Source organism: Gadus morhua, chromosome 15 (genome assembly GCF_902167405.1).
Source record: "Gadus morhua chromosome 15, gadMor3.0, whole genome shotgun sequence".
Classification (NCBI taxonomy): Eukaryota; Metazoa; Chordata; class Actinopteri; order Gadiformes; family Gadidae; genus Gadus; species Gadus morhua.
In genome coordinates this window covers 14,957,668-14,975,450 of record NC_044062.1, presented here as the reverse complement: position 1 = coordinate 14,975,450, position 17,783 = coordinate 14,957,668, and the positions used below count along the sequence as shown (strand labels likewise).

Genomic DNA, 17,783 nt, shown 5'->3' with positions numbered 1-17,783 from the left:
CTCGTTATATGGGAGAAAAACAATCCAGCATGCGGAGGAGGCAACGTGTGAACAGCCCAGTTACCCTTCAGTACACCCTTACTGCCTACGAAGTCTGTGGACCAGATGCCACCAACAGAATTACTTTTACTGCTTTTTATTATTGCTCTGATTGGTGATGCTCATTGTAAATGCCCAATCTGGGAAGGGTTATGAGGAGATTTGAGGATTATTCCTTCTGGGGCCATCTATCACTAACAGTATTCTAAGGCACTAATGTATTAAAGCATCCACCAAATGGGATGCATTGAAGAAGAACGTACTGGGTTCCGAAAGATGGAGTAATAATAAGATATAGTTAATAATTCATATTTCTGCATTCTGTTGCTGTTAGAGGTATTGAATCATCTTGCCCTTTTGTTAATTTTGATTCCATGTTTTCTATTAATTTCATCAAGTTAGAAGAACGTAACCCCTACCCTTATTCCAATAGGACAACCTGAATCCCCCCAGTACCTCCAGTCCTGAAGCCCCCTAGAGCCAGGCCAACCAACTCAACACCACTAATCTCATCTAAGATCACTTTTTAATATTCTGTGCCATCCAAAACGATTTGATTGACTGGTAATTAATAAACTACGATGACGGCCGAAAGATATGAGTGGGTTCATCCCAGGTGCAAACCTGACACTATTTTAATAACGGTCCGACATTTGATTTCATTTTCAGTCTGGAAGAGGCCGATTAGCCGCCTGGAATGTGTCCTCATCATTGTGATTGGATCCTCTTTCATAACGGACGGACCAAGGAGCCCGGAAACACACGCACCTAGCGAGGGGGGCCAAGACAGAGACACACAGCCAGACCTCTGCCGAGCTGAGGTTCAGAGGAGGTCTCTGCTTCTGCCTTCACACTATCAGAGCTGCCCTCCAAACCTCCAGCGTAACAAGACTGTTGCTCAAAACCGCGTTACCCAGAAACACGATAGACTATATCAAAAAGTTACATTCCTGAAATCTACCAAAACAACAATACCCAAATCCACGTGAGTTTCATCTTTGTTTTACGCCATTGTGCTGCGATGCAGTTTGTGACGTAGAGGACAGGGGCGCCAGTATTCTGTGGTTTTCTGTCATTGTTCAACATCACCACTAAAAACAATGGAAAAACTTGATTTCATTCATCAATTGTTAGAAACTCACAATCGACAATTAACTCTTGCGTCAACAAAACCAGCTTTTGCATCACGCTTAAACTGTAAAAGGAACTAAAGGTGGAGTAGGGCAAGGAAAATCACAACCCGATGACCACATCTCATTAACGACAATGAGTGAGAGTTAAAGCGTTTTTACAAAATTCACCACATATGGCCAGCAACAACTTGTTCAATGTTTCCACAAGAAAAATGTTAGCATTTTTTTCACCCTACTGATTCATCGGCTGCAGCTGGCTAATAAATAAAATACATATTTCATCCGTCTCTGCTAAAGCTCCGTGTCAGGAGATGAACAGACTCAGGCTCGCTATAAGCCCCCGGCTGCTCCGGGAAGGTAAATATTCTGATATAGCGACGTGGAAATACAGTAGGAGTCAGCTGACCCAAAGACGCACTGTACAGGACTGGAAGACACTTCTCTAACGCTTTCTTTATCCTAGATGGGACATTTGGAAATAGCAAGTACAGGACAGTCGTAAAATTACAAAAGAGATATTTTTTAAGAAAACAATACATTTATTAGAAAACTAACCTATATGAGTGGTAGTTAATAATAATGCTCTGGTTGTTCAGAACGTAATAAAGTGATATCTATCCAGTGACAACGTGAAGTACATCTCGCCACGTATAGCACTCTCTGTGTTGTTGCCTAGCTCTGAATGCTACAGTGCTACCTCCCACCTCTCTCTCTAGGAGTGGGGGACAAGAGGAGGACTCTGTCCGCCGGCGGTCCTGTGATCCAGACTTCTAACATGAGCCATCAAGGACAACCTCTAAAGCAGTAGGGGAGAAGGAGGAGATGGAGGAGGGAAGGAGGTGAGGGAAGGTGAAGTTGGGGGGGGAGCGGGGAGAGGGGAGGAGGTCAAGAGAGGGAAGGAGGAGAGGAAAGAGGTTGGAAGAAAAAGGAGGTGGGGTACTTTGTTGGCACGCAGCAAGGAGCCTTGTGCAGCATTTCCTGTGATAACATAAACAAAGGAGCTGTCCCATGGTGTGTGTGGCTGCCCTGACCCATACACACCCACACACACACAAACACACTCCTTGGGCCTCTGTTCCCTACTGGCTCGGTACAGACCACACTATATCAAGCATTGGGATTACATAACAAGTAGGGACAACCAGACCATGTGACGGTACATCCATCTGTCTGATGGGCAAGAGATGGGAGAAGTCAGTCTTAGTTCCACCCTCAAACTCTGGCTTAGGCTTAGCTTGTCCATATATCTCTCTCTCTCTGAGTCTCTTTCTCTCTAAATCACTCCCCCTCTCTCGTAGTCTCTTTCTTTTAGTCTCTCGCCTTCTCCTTCTGTGATTTTAACCCTCTCACTCTCTACGTATACAGTTTATAGGGATAGATACTGACAGATGCTCAGAGACTGATGTGTATTGTGATAGGAAAACAAGTGGTTATGGAGCTTAAGCTAAAGCTAAGTTGTGTTAGTTGTTGTTGTTAAAATAACATTGTGTCACAATTAGCATTGTGGTGTTATAAGCGTATTTAGGTTATAAATAACAGTGATAAAGAACAGTGTTAAAAAAAACTGCTTTAACAAATGCTATCACATTGTGAAATAAAGTAGTTATAATAGCTGTGTTTTGCAGTTGTGTTATAAAGCTTCTAGGAATAGTTGTGTTAAAGTTGTGTGATAATTCATAGTTGTGGTACTCACGTTTGGTACATCTCTGGGAGCCCTGAGTCTTGCTCCAGCCATGACAGCACTGAGTTCCACACTGGTTCACCCTGCCATGGAGACAACGATGACCACAACAACAACAACTATACCAACAACAACAACAACAACAACCAACATCCGGGTAAACAAAAAGGGGACCTCAACCTATTCTATGAGTAGTGGGTATTGACCTGTGTTCTACCGGTTCTACGGACCAGACTGACAGACGGCTGTTAAGAGTAGTTTTCTGAGGCGCGTAGGGGTCTGTGGGTGAACTACTGTTGTACATTCTTTACTTAAAACTTGTATTACTATGCTATTCCCTTGCTGGGTCTTCATACTAACCTTGTATGTCTGCTTCCTAGGGCTGCTCTGTACTCTAGTTGTTGTTTTGAAACTAGGATGTGCAGCACTATCATTGATTTTGTGGTTTTCAAATGTTTTATTTATACGCTTTGATTGTCCTCACTAAGACACTCTGGCTGAAAGCGTAGTCTATTGAATTACTCAATGCGATGTGATGTTATGTTATGCCTGGGGCTAATTTCACTTGACCTCTGCTATATCCCTCTATTTACTTCCTTCATTTATCATCCATTTGTAATTCTGATTGCAATGTCGCTGAGCCCCATACCCTTGGTACCCCTAGACGCCACAGGTTCGATTCCCCCTTCTCTCAGAGAATCTATATTCCCTACAGGAATTAGGGGCGTTCTGTCCATTGGGAGACTATAACCGGGAGCATGGGGTGTGGGGTAAGCCAGGGATAGACCCCTGGGACTGTATTTGTGATAAAAAAAAGGGTTAGACATAACTTGTTAGACATTTACAAGCTGACTAACCACAGGGACAAGGGTCTCTGCATGTAGCTACACTTCCCTCTCACACGCTATTCCTATCCAACACTTCATACGCTGGTTTAGCCTGGCCTGACCTGAAATGGGCCCTAAGAGTGTTTTTACACACTGGTAGGCTTTTAATGGAGGGGAAGGTCACACTACATGTGCTTAGATTCTTGATATGAAGGGCTCAATTTGCCAACCCTAAAAGGAACAGACCATGTATTGAGATTCTTAAATGCCTAATGTTTTATTGTACTAGTAGGCTACTAGACTACTTTATTAACAAAACATGTACAAATCAATCCTTTAGTGTTTATGTAGAGAGGAATCATTTATGTAGCTCCTTTACATTTATTGTTATTTGTTCTCTTTTGAGGAGAGCATAGATTGTGCACAATGGCTGAGAGTAAACTTTACTTTTCCTGGTCACTTTTTAATAGATTGTACGAAACTGAAATAGGCTTTGACACTCTTCTGCTTATTCTATGCTTTATTCAGATAAGGCCAAATGAGAAATTGTAGACTATAATCTTACCACATTAAACATTTTGGGGAGCCTCCATAACTTTTAGAAAGTGTGGTCCAACATAAGGTGTGTGGGTCGTCTTACCCGGACATCTTCATGTGGCGGTTCTGTTGAACGCTGCTGTGTGAGCTGCTGCTGCTGCTGCTGCTGCTGTGCCGGATGACCTGTTGATGCTGCGTGTACCGGGCGTCCTGCTGCTGCTGCTGGATCGGTATCGGGACTGGGTGGTTCTGGTTCCCCATCCTGCGGGTCCGGACTTGCCCGCCGTAGCTGGCGGAGAGCTCCACGTTAAAGGGCCGATGGGGGACCGGCTGCGCGTGCCCCTGTCCCGCAGCCCCGGAGCGCAGATGAACGGCGTCCCCAGCACCAGTACCGCCCGGTACCACGTAAAGTTTCCTGAAGCCGTTGCGAGGCTGGTCCATAGACACACATGCCGGGGAAATGAATAAACCTATAGAAAACACAAGGTCCCAGCGGATCCAAGCCATATCCACACTTTATAGACGCAATAAAAAGAAAAACGGAAACAAGCTAGCGCAGCGACTTAAGGTTATTTGTTAATTTGTTTCAAAGCGCGCGTTTGAGCGGAACTACACCGTGTCTCCAGAACTCGTCCCGGAGACACTTATCGCGAGTGAAAAAGTTTGGTTCCCCTGAGCGTGTTCATTAGCCTCGCATCGACCTCCAGTGCCGCTGTCGAGATTAAAGTGAAAGAAACTCCTACTCCTTCTCCTAACCGATATATGCTCTAGTATCACAAGTCAAAAAATAAAAAGGGAGCAGAGGCAAAAAAAAACAAGCAAGAGCCATGTAGGTCCGGACGGCAGAGTATCCCAGAGTAGGCTGTCCCGGCGCCGGAGGGGAGCAAGAGGGTAGATGTCCCGGCTGCTACTGGGTACTTGTGGTGTGTGAGAGAGATACTTTTGCGCCGTAAATGAGATTGAAAACTCTTTAAAAAAAAAGTTTCCCGAAGTGTGAGAGAAGGGGTTAGTGTCAGGGGCTGCGCAGCCAATCTCTGGTAGACCTGACGTCACAAGTGGGAGGCTTATTTCAGAGAGAGAGAGAGAGAGAGAGAGAGAGAGAGAGAGAGAGAGAGAGAGAGAGAGAGAGAGAGAGAGAGAGAGAGAGAGAGAGAGAGAGAGAGAGAGAGAGAGAGAGAGAGAGAGAGAGAGAGAGAGAGAGAGAGAGAGAGAGAGAGAGAGAGAGAGAGAGAGAGAGAGAGAGAGAGAGAGAGAGAGAGAGAGAGAGAGAGAGAGAGAGAGAGAGAGAGAGAGAGAGAGAGAGAGAGAGAGAGAGAGAGAGAGAGAGAGAGAGAGAGAGAGAGAGAGAGAGAGAGAGAGAGAGAGAGAGAGAGAGAGAGAGAGAGAGAGACTGGACCCTTAATAAAAAAAATAGTAAAACGTTTTGTAAGCTTTTTAGGGCCCGCGTGTGTTGAGAGGTCAATAGCCAACCACATCCCCTCCACACTCACCCACGCAGACGTGCCTGAAGAGTCTGCATGCAACAACACACAAGCTCATACACACACAGAAACACACATACACTCTCACACACTCAAACACACACACACACACACACACACACACACACACACACACACACACACACACACACACACACACACACACACACACACACACACACACACACACACACACACACACACACACACACACACACTTCTCAAATGTATGGACAATAATGGAACATCGTAATAGTAACCAATACTTGAGTTATGATTCATATTGGATAATAAACAAATAAGGCAATTTTTTGCCAATATATATATGACCTATATATTGGTTGTCAGCTCACGCATCAATCAATGCAACCAGGGATCTGGGCTATACCTCTTTGTCCGAGTCACTTGAATAAAAAAGTCAAATAATTTTTTCAATGTATTTGAAAGCGTCCTTCTCAAACTTTCTGAGATTCTCTATGTGGGGACATCAGACGCAATGTAGTTCCTGAATAGTTTGAGGATGAAGTCACATTATGACTGCGTTTACTAGGCTACGTTTTGTATTGTTCATAAAGACCTCCACAGATGAAAGCCTTGTCTCGGAGGCCTACAGGCTAACGGTTTGAAAGAGATGATGAAAGATGATGCAAGGAGTGCCCCCCCTCCCCCCCCCCCCCCCCCCCCCCCCCCCTTTCATATTTCCCTCCTGGGGGGCCTTGTGTTATACTGGACACACATACTGTCTGGGTGGGGAGGAATGTAGCGGCCCACCCAACATGGACAACCCCCCCTCACCCTGCTGAATTTATGTGCACATTTACACACACACACACACACACACACACACACACACACACACACACACACACACACACACACACACACACACACACACACACACACACGCACACGCAAACAAACATTGAGGATAATCAATCACATCTTTATCGAGGGGATTACCGAAAACCATTTAAAGGACACTGAGTCGAGTGTGTGAGTTTAGTGGGACGTAGGACAAAGAGTGTGAATATATATTGGTGAGTGGGAATGTTACGAAAACACTGAGATTTCCCTGAAATCCGCCAAACATTTGTAAACAATAAAGTTTGTCCAACGGTAAGATGGCCTCCGGGATGCCACCATCTCTGCCACTACTGGCTCTGCGTCACCAATACACCAGATCATTGGAATCCATTCCTCGATATCTGCTTGACAATCGACCACCACCATGCAGAAAGAGTTCCCTGGAAGGACAAGGTCAGACCACCTGCTAGATTTCTACGGGGGGGAGGGGGGGGGGTTGAAGTTGTGCTAGACATGGCAATGCTGTGTGTAATAACCCTGCCGATGATGCAATCCTCAAGACGATGAGTCAGCCGGCATTTGAGCTTCAAGAACACGAACACAGAGAGGTAGGAGGAAACACGCTGCGGAGTCTGTTTCACCAGGAAAATAAAAGCCCACCCAAAAGGTCAGGAAAGAAAGTAAGAACAGTGAATCATCACATCCCCCGGGGAATGTCTCGGGTTTCTATTATGATGTCTACCGCTCAGTTCCTTGTAACTAATAGACAACTCTGTTATGACATCACCGGTCCCCATCTACCTATGCAGGCCCCCAGTTATCTGGCTGCCGCCCGCTTCATACATATCACCCCCGCTCCGTGTTAACACACTCAGTCATGGCCGTTATTTATATCCCACTCAATGCCCGGCACCAATGCAGTGTCACAGCGACCAGCGTGTCAGCCCCTTTGTAAGGAAGGTCGACACCAAGACAGACCAGTAGACACATCCTGGAGAATGGAGGAGGGCGAATCTTCTTCTGAGCTCATAGTGGTGTAAAATTAGCCCGGGAATGCCGTGACAGAAACTATTTAAAATACAATTACCAAATATATGCAGAATGGTCATTGTGGAGGGTGTCTGGGTGAAGGCTAGGTTGAGCAGCCTCACCTTAATGCTGGGGGTATGTGGAGTATGTGGTTGATGGCTGGTTAAAGCAGTCACAGCTTGCCCTAGTCAGACTGATAAGACTCTGGGGAAGGGTGAGGGTGCACACCGCTGGTGTATTCAGGGACCAAGGCACACAGGATGAACCACCTATCACCACACACACACACACACACACAGGTATTAAAACCTCTGCATGTGACAAACTTTCCAACTCTACAATCAAATGTTTTTCTTTCTACATCCCTCTGTCGTGGTGGTGTCGGAGGAGCCCAGTAAAGCCACCTGGGTGTCATTTGTCAGGGTCGCCCGCTACAGTAATATGCAACACACATTTTGTTATTTGTTGAGAGATATGTCGTTTTAACTGCTAAAAAAACTAGCCAAAGCGTCTGAGTCGTTGAAAGTTAGGTTGAGGCGTTTGCATGGTGTCTGGCCAGAGCATTACATTAACACCTGAACACGTGTTTGACACACACTCTTATGATCCACTCTATTATAATTAATCTGTGTTATCAAGGAAATTAATTTCAGTTATTCACGCTGGTCGACTTAAGAGACATCCTCGAACAATCATAAGGCTGTAAAAGCATTTTACCTTACCCAACATTAATGAGTATAAGGGTGTTTTTAATAAGCAACCAAGGGGAAGCATTTGCTATGACATAGAAAAACATAAATAACAGTTACCGTTCCGGTTAAAACGAAGAGCAATGTGAAAATAAATCAAGAGAGACATAAGGCCATAAACTACTTCAAGGTCATAATCGCCTAGACACAGGGCCGGTGGTGTGTGTGTGTGTGTGTGTGTTTAAGCCATCATGGGAGTGTTTCGGACCAGGTCTGGTAGTTGGATTATAGCCTACGGTCGGAAGCGCCTCAAGTCCTTCCTTCTCCACAACCCACTCATCTGTCCATAAAGGGCACAATGCCCATAAGAATGTATATTTAAAGGGCATTAAGAAGTTATTTATTATATAAATGCCACTTGTATATAAAAATACCGTTACAAAGAAGATATTAGTATAGCTGCCTGTAGGCTATACATATTTAGAATGTATACAATGATTTCCAGCTGGTTTAGCGTGGATTTCCAGACGGCTGATTTGCTTACTTCACACATGTTAAATTCCCAAACACTTTAATATTCATTGATGATGGAGAGAGAGCATTGATCGGCAGGCTAGTGTATTGTTTAGGGTTTTTCTGCTTTCCAATTACAGAAGCAGCATTTTAAATGATTTATGTGGCCATATGTCATGATTGAATCATGTACCGTGTCCGTCATTTCTCTTGTTGGTTTTGTCCTTGGTGGAGATAAAGGACTAAGTAAATAAACGCAACTTGATACCGTCAATAGTGTTACGATTTTGAGTAAAAGAGTCAGTCCAGAAATGTTTTCTCATTAAACATGAAAGACACAAATAAGACAAAAGTTTTTTTTTGTTGTATTTATAGGTAAGACATTGTGACAGTGTTGTAAGGCTTTATGAATCTTACACACAATATAAAAAAATACTAATTTCAATGAATAATTACAGATTCATAATTCTGACCACCACAATTATGTAGTTTGCCGCCGCCATCCAGGGATCATTCTGATTGGCCGCGCAGCGTGGCACTAATATCCTGCAGCTCTGTGATTACCCGCTCCAACTCTCCAACGCTATCAGTCAAGTCACTGTGGATGTCGCCCGTAGCAACGTCAGTGTGCATTTGCTACAATGGGGAAAAAAATGACAATTTCAACATATTATATTTCCCCTTGATACATGACTCTGTATGGTTAGCATAGCATAGAATGTTGTTAGCATTATGTCGACAGCGGTGTGTTAGCATGGTGTTTGCATTATGATAGCAAGGTGCTAGCATTTTGTTAGCAGGCAGTTATCAGGGTGTTAGCATGGCTCTAGCTTGATTTTATCAGGATGCTAGCATCCTGGCAATGGCCTGATTCTAGCATGAGCTTAGCATGATACTAGCATGACATTAGCAGGGTGATAACATTGCTTTGGCAGGGCGAGTGCATTGCATTATCAGGCTGTAAGCATGGTGGTAGCAGGGTGTCAGCATGGTGGAGGCAGGACCGTTAACGTACCTTGGCTTTGGTGGCCAGGCTCTTCAGACTGAGACGCGCAGAGGACAACATTTGGAGTGATTCCTGGGGATTGGTCTTCTTCTGGCTGCAGCTGAGGGTGACTGAGAGATGGATGAGAGGGAGAGAGAGAGAGAGAGGGATAGATGTGGCAAGAGACAGAGATCAAGGCGGAGGGAGAGAGTGTGATAGGGAGAGAGACACAGAGAGAGAGGAATTAAGAAAAAGAGAGGCCGAGAATTGGAAGAGAAAGAGAGGGAGATGGGTATTATGAATTGAGGAGTTGAATAGATAAAGAGATGCATGATTCAATATTCTTCTTCAGGAAATAAGTAGCAAGACAGAGACCTCAACAGGGTCTCTTTAATCACTTGGATCACTGTGGTCCCAGGCAGAAAAACATTTACATTTCATATTCCCTTGACCTTGAGTTATCCATTAGAGAGGAAACCATTAAGGCTTAACCCTAACCCTTTTATTGGGAGTTGATTTATAGTAATGTATGTTAACACATTCACTTTAAATATAAAAATAAACATTGTTTGTTCCCTTGAAGGTATGAATGTACTTTTTATCAGACCAGATACCTCATTTGTTGCCTTGTTATTTGTATATGTTGCATTCTGTGCATGCTTGTGTGCGTGCAGTGCTGCATTCATTTGCGTGTGTATTGTGTGGGTTTTATTATGTGCATCATTTGCATAAAAATGGTAAACAGATTTCTATCAACATAACCACATTTTTCAATACTTGAATTCCATCATAGTAAAATACATGGCTTCCATAGGTAAAAAAGTTTAATCTTCCAGTGGGGAGCGAGAATAGAAAAAGAGCTGGCATGACTGAACACGTACACGCACACGCACACACACACACACACACACACACACACACACACACTGCATCTGAGCTCCATTGGTATTCCTGTGCTAACCTGGGGTGATCCCGGGCTCATGTCCTAATGTTTAATTCAGCACTCTGTTCAGGTATAAAAAAAATAAAAAAGATGACTCCTGGTGATTAACAACTCTTCTGGGAGCCCGCCTCCCCCAGCCTGGGTAGATCGGGGCTGAGGGCGTTGGAACAACATGCTTGTTTGTCCTCTGTTCCCCTGTTAGTTTGCAAGCCATCCATCCAACACACAGTTCCTATAAGCAAGACTTATGGGGACCGCAACCACACACACAGGCTTGATAAGCAAGCAGAAGCCAATGTCTGAGGTCTCTGCGCTCACAGGCATGGTAAGCCAATGAATGGGGACTGCTCTGACACAGGATAAGCATACCTATTGGGACTACTATCACACACAGGCTTGCTAAGCAGGCTTATGAGAACTTCAATCATACACAGGCTTGACAAGCAAACATTTGGGGAAAGCTTTTACTAACAGGCTGTTATAGGCGGGCTTACAGGGACTGGTTCTCAGAGAAAGGAGCAGCTTCATGTCTCTTCTGACATCACAAGTGGGCGTGCACACATAGATGTATGACGGATAGATGAGCAACGTTTGCTACAGTCCACTGGGTAGGCTGGTAGACTGATCTATCCAGCACACATCTAGATAGACACACCCAGTTGTGATGTCAGAAGAGGCCGATTTTCAAAAGGGCTCGTAACAGCTAATCACACCCACACCTGGTGGCATAATATGTCACCTTTAAGCCTGACATTAGGCCTTATTTAGCAGCGCACAATGGACAAGACTTCTTGAAGGACACAAGCCCAGCCCCATTACCTGTGGCGTTATCGTTATTATAAGAGGAGGATTTGGTGAGTTAGATTAATGCCATAAAATTGTGTTATGTGTTAAGGAGATGGGCCAACATAGCAGTACGACTTGGACAAAATACAGGCTCTTTACCATAAGTGGAGTACATTTCCAGATCTTGTTCATTGAAAATACCTCTGGCTTAGATTCAGTTCAGAAGTTATAATTAAGTGCAATAAACTAAACCAAATAGCTTATTTTTTGAAAATAGAGCCAAAATACAGAGGATGTTCAGATCTTTTCAGGTTTTTCAGTGGTTCTTCACATTCTTCCATTGAAAAGCAATCATGAAAATTGGTCGTATTTCCAAAATGCGGTCTGAGAAGCCGGTTGTGAATGATTTTCAGAAATAGAGAAAATAGAGAAGTGGAAGGAAGCAGCTACCGTATAAAGGATCCTTCGTTAACAGTATTTATGAGCTGCTGGATGAACAGCCTGCTCCAAATGAAGCCTATCTAGCATTATTTGGAATAAACGCCAAGCTATTAATATGGGTGATTTAAAACCTGGATAATTGATGTGTTTTCACACAGTACAGCCACATTAAAAATACCCAGGGAAATTGGATTTTGCATGCCCTGGCTTTCGATATGTTATTGCATAATACATTATATACAGCTTACTTTGGCAGAAATATCAGGCAATTGGCAATAATGTTAATTTAAACCTGAAAATAACAAATGTTGGCCCACTTCATTACTGTCATAGCATTCACTTCGCACTTTCTAATTTCACAGGTCCAGCATATCAGCAGAATAAAAAAAGAAAAAAAATAGTATAAACCCTGTTTATATAACTATTTCGGATGTTTTGGACAACCTCAGGTGGGAAATGGGTCTGGTTGTATAGATTCATCCACACACGGTAAGTAGATTGAGCACGGTTGAGCATATCAAGTAATTCAAACAACTGGAGGCACCCTTACTTATTTGAATGGAAATCCTATTGGATTTGTCACACTGGTTCTTGCTTTTAACTGTTGAACTAACTTCGATTTAATTTAAATGCGACTTGTTATTCCATGCGACAATATGGTACTTCTGCAGGATAAGATGGTTGTGCATGTGTGTTGGTGTGTGAATGTAGGGGTGTGTTGGCGTGTGTGCGTGGTTGCAATTACCATTGCCTACGTCTACAGCTCTGGTAATTGCCTCCTTAAAGGAGCCGGTCTCCTTCTCCCATCCGCTATTCTGCATCTGACAGTGATGTGCCTTCACCAGGAACCGAAGAGCCTGCAACACACACACACACACACACACGCAAACATCATTTTTGGTCAGTATTGGCAAAAATAGCTTGGGTCAGTGGTTTTGAACAAAAGTTAGGCCCAGTGTTTCATGTAGGGTGACATGGCAAAAATATATCTTGATTTATTTTCAGGCAGGGTCACGATTCATTTTTACAATATAAACAAACTTATTTCCTTATTGAAACAAAATTTGGCCTTAGATATAAGTGATTGGCAGGCGAGATGGATTCACCATCACAAAGGAAATTATCAAAAGGCCAATAACTGTTTATTACTTCACAATGTTCAATTACTCCCCGTATGATTTATTAGGCAGCGTTGATTCATCCAACCAATTCATTATCCATTTTACATACGCAAATATATGCTGATGAAGTTTGACCACGTAGAACCATTTCATCCATAATTAACAAAGCTACGGACACAACAAACATACAAATCAAGCTAAAGTAGCGAATGATTACCGCGCCGCTAAGGCCCTGCTAGCGACCGGCGTGCTCTCATTAGCGCGAGCAGCAAATGACTACGGGTGCCCAGTGGAGACGAATGGCCGCGGCGGCTAGGGGTCACGGAGGTGGCTCTCCCCGGCCCCGAGGCCATCACTAAAGGGCCCTTAAATCAACAGGACGGGGCTTATGGCATTTAGAAGCAGCGGACCATCCATCAGAGCAGCGGCCCGCGAGATGCCGACACCCCATTAACGTGATGCCGAGTTGTGGCCAACATTTATAAGGTTTTAATGAACCCCGAAATAGCTTTTTAACATGTTCAAGGCCTGTTGTAGGAATCGCCTCATTTGTGGACATGAGATCCGTCATCTCCAGTGTGTGGAGGTGATGATGCCGGACATGGCACGGAGGAACATTTCTATGGGTGGAGGACATAAGGGGTGAACGATTTGGGGAAATAATGTAATTGCGATTATTACGACCAATGAATGATGAATTGATGCATGAATTGATATTATAACATCTTTATTTAACTATTGAAATGTAAAAGAAAAATATATTATTGAATCTTAAAAAAAAGATTGCAGCCTTTGCGATTTGCTAATCGTGTTCCATTATATCAAGTTGTCTGTTTTAATTTGATTAATCATTAGCCCCTAGAGGACACTTAAGAACTCTGTTATTGTATCTTATTGATGATAATTATCTAAGGGGAAAATATAAATAATTCTAAAATATGAAACTGTTCTAAAATAATTATTTGTATGACAAAAAGAAGAGCAGGATTTAAACACAGACCTTCTCGTTGTCCTCCTGGTTGGTGCTCTGCCCATTACCGTAGAGCAAGGCATACTGGCGCCAGAGCTCGCCGTCTGAGCTGTGGCGGGCGGTGACCCGGCCCAGGAGCTCCTGCAGCTTGGAGCGCAGCTTCCCCGCCTTCTGGTCCTGGTTGTCGGGAAGATCCTCCACCACGGCGCGCACCAGGATCTGCAGGATCTACAGGACCGACGGGATAACCTTTTTAATTCTTTAGATTCCGGCAACACCCTTGTTATATCCCATCTTGGATTACTAAAGTACATTTAATATTGAAGACAGCGAAAGCCCTTTAAAAACGAAACAAAACACTGAAATTGTTAAATATTTATTCTATATCTGTAGCCCATCTATCGTGATGAAAGTAAATACAGTATGACAATATTGCATTAGATAACAACAAAATATATTGCATCAGATAAGACCTGCTTCTTCCTATTGCATGTTCTAATAAGACTTTAACACGGTGTGCGATCAAAAACTAGGTTTGTGGAAGAGACAGCAGGAGAAGAGCTACTGAAACACTGATCGGCGTGGAGAAGGTCATGGTACCACCAAGCAGCGTTGGTCCAGCTAATAATCCCGTTCACTACTGGAAGTGGCCGCTATGGCTGAGGAACATGGCAACTCATTTTCTCGGCTCAGTCGTCGCTGGCAACGGAAAAGCGATCCTGGCAGTGCACAGGCAGTGGGCCCTAATGGACGATGGGTAATTAAAACGGCGCCCATGGGCCTGAACAACGACAACACTTCCCTCCCACCTTCTCGTTTGCACATCCACGCATCAGATGCACACTCGTAGAAATCGTAGAGGCAAGTTTTAATACAAAAACAATTATTCTGGGTACAAAAAGGCAAAGAGAACACAGTCAATTATTCATCATGCACACCCATGTGTCCACACACACACACACACCCACACACACGCACACACACACACATCCAACCACACACACACAACTCTCTCTCAAATAAACAGCCCTGGGCTGGAAGGCTTTAATAAGCAGTTCATCAACATGACTTTATTTATCCACACACACACACACACACACACACACACACACACACACACACACACACACTCACACTCCAAATGAACTGCAGTGACAATAAAACGAGTCTGCCTCCGAGTGAGGCGCTTAAGGAGACGCCTGTCAAGAAGCCCCAGTGATCCAAGCTCATCACAGCGTCACTAGCTGGTCCTGGAGGAACCGGCTGACCTTACCACTGAAGGAACTTAATAGAGGTATATGTAGACTCACTCTCACACGCACAGCTTCTCTCACACACATCTCTTGTACGCTTCACACACACTCCCTCAGTCGCTTTACTCACACAGAATTAAAATAATAATTCAACACGTTCGGGTTTCACAGCCCCACACCTTCATTTTTCACCTAGGATAGTCCCACACCAACACATCCGCACATATGCAGCAGGGTGACAGACAGCTATAGACAAGCTGGTTTGAGAGACGTATGGAAGATGCAGGCTTGTTAATCCAACCAAGCGACCCGCAGCGTCTTGTGTTGTAAACACACTCTCTCGTCTCTCTACGACCTTGTTCACTGCCTCAGCCTCCGCATGTAAACCACAGATGATAAAAACCAGAGGAGAGGGGCAAATGCAAATCAGACCTATTTTTAAGAGCTGTGACTGGGCGTTAATGACGGTGAGAGGGACATTTTCGCCTGACAAAAGGAGTTCCTCGTGACGGATCTGATTAAGGGTTTAAAGGAGGCGGGGCTGCCGCCAACGCCACGCGCCACAGCCAATCAGAAACCAGCTTGGGATCATCTGCAAAAAATAGAGTGGCGAACGGCGCGCGCATGGATGTGCCCTTTTGTGCATAATGTGTGCACATGTACCGACACCGACCTCTTCTGTCTCACATGTGTGTATCAGTGTGTGTGTGTGTGTGTGCGTGTGCATGTGTGTGTGTTTGCGAGTTGCGTGCCAATGCCTCTGAATGTCTCTGTGCATGCCTGTGTGTTGGCAGATCCCAGACACTAATCAGACCTATAAGCTGGGTAGAGAACACAACAATATGTTCTCCGCAGCCTTGGGCCGTGGATCAGAGCGGAGGGGGGGACCGCTGGCCTCCCGGTCCACAGACACGCGGCCAAACCTAGGAGGCCTGGCCCGGGCGAGGTGTTTAGACAAAGCGCACCAACGTGCCTAACCCTGATTATTCAGAAGAGGGGGGAGGACCTTCAGTGTGCGTACCTCTTTAGCCCCTGCAAGGCTGAGCTGCAGCCAGTCGACCGCGAGCGTACAGTACGCACTGTAAGGACACGGTAAAGACACTGAATACACAGGTTTATGGTTTATTATTGCAGTATTTTGAGGGGTGTAATTGAAGCACTCGTTCAAACACTCCTTCAGAAAGCCCTTAAGACTTCTTAAGTGCGACAAAGTTGTCGCGTGTGTGTGAAAGCGTGCGCGTGTCTGAGAGGTTCAAAGAGATCGAGTATCAGGGGTCAGAAATCTGTGTGCGTGGGGCTGTGATGTGGAGGGCTCCGTTCGGGCAAGACGACGGCGATAGGTCTATTTAAAATATGAATTGCTTGTTTTTCCACACACCGGCAGTTATTACAGTGAAAGAACCTTCTCTCTCCCTCTCGGGTTATTCCTTTTTTCTGAATCTTTCTAATTTCCTTCTTTGAATGCGTTGGCGGACTTGCAATTAGTCTCTCTTGATTCATCAAGAGATTTTATCGCCAGGATTTCTTAAGGCTTTTAAGAGACACACCCACACAATGAACAAGATTAATAAGCAATATGGGGATTCAAAAGCAGTATTTCATCACAGGTTATTGCCATAGATGGCTTTGCATGAGATTGTTCGAGGAAGCTCCACTTTAAGGAGCTCAAGGGAATTTGAGCATGGAACCTATTTTGTTTTGTAGTATTTTTGGATGTCACCATCCTCAGGTAACGTGACTGCTCTCTGATTGGCTGAATCTAGAGGCAGGTGAAGCGTGCTACAGGTAAGCTAATCAAAAAAATGTAACAGCTGCAATAAACAAGTGTTGGCCTTTTACTCTTTAATAAAATAAGTGGTTTTGGTTGGTGTTGGGAGCAATTGGGGCCTTCTGATCCTGATGTATAGAAGATATCTGTCCTTGAATCACCCTGAGGCAACATCTGTACACCTCCTTCTCCTTTTCAGCCAATCAGATTCTCTGAACCACTACAGAGCAGCCAAATATTCATCGGAGGCAGCAACTTTCATACTTTTGAATGATGCAATTAAGGAGCAAGAATCCTGCAAAGGATTAATAAGCATGAGTTCTGTGTTGACCAAAGCAAGTTCACTTTGCATACCAATGGCGCACTTCAAAAGAGAAAATTTTGCTCCATTACTTCTTGACGAAACATTTGAAGCCTTTCAGTTCAAATGTTTACTCTGCTCTCTAAAACTCCATGCAATCAGTGCAAAGCACACAGTACTAAATTAATGTCTGAACGTAATGGGTCAACCAAACCTCTGAACATGTTGGCATATTGCACCAGTCGTAGGAGAGATAGGTTATTCAGCTTACATTATTCATTTGAATACTAAGTTTCTTGACATAACTAAGTGTATTACATTGTTAGGTTATGTTAAGTAATGCAATGGGTATTGTAGACGCCATCTTCACGCTCAGACAGTATTGATGTTGCTAATGTTTGCTCGGCAAACAATCATAAAATGGTATGCTTTGTGATTGCATTAAAATGTTCTATATAAATGCATTCTGTGGCTCTATGAAT

General features: G+C 44.1%; 2 protein-coding genes across 7 annotated transcripts in view; both read right to left on the bottom strand.

Moving 5' to 3' along the window:
* Nucleotides 1-5,247, bottom strand: part of ltbp1 (latent transforming growth factor beta binding protein 1) — a 74,561-nt gene extending 69,314 nt beyond the window's left edge. For 5 of the 6 annotated variants that reach the window (XM_030379008.1, XM_030379010.1, XM_030379009.1 and 2 more), the window contains exons 1-2: nt 4,321-5,247; nt 2,866-2,936 (exon numbers count right to left, since the gene is read on the bottom strand). In XM_030379008.1, coding sequence (XP_030234868.1) covers nt 2,866-2,936; nt 4,321-4,724 — 475 coding nt within the window. In that variant the 5' untranslated portion in view covers nt 4,725-5,247. The remainder of the gene's footprint in view (nt 1-2,865; nt 2,937-4,320) is intronic. The other variant, XM_030379012.1, reaches the window with a different exon arrangement.
* Nucleotides 5,248-9,075: 3,828 nt separating this feature from the next.
* ttc27 (tetratricopeptide repeat domain 27) overlaps nt 9,076-17,783 on the bottom strand; it is a 61,717-nt gene continuing 53,009 nt past the window's right edge. The window contains exons 17-20 of the mRNA XM_030379344.1: nt 14,010-14,207; nt 12,634-12,745; nt 9,749-9,849; nt 9,076-9,369 (exon numbers count right to left, since the gene is read on the bottom strand). Of these exons, the coding sequence (XP_030235204.1) occupies nt 9,244-9,369; nt 9,749-9,849; nt 12,634-12,745; nt 14,010-14,207 (537 nt within the window). The 3' untranslated portion in view covers nt 9,076-9,243. The remainder of the gene's footprint in view (nt 9,370-9,748; nt 9,850-12,633; nt 12,746-14,009; nt 14,208-17,783) is intronic.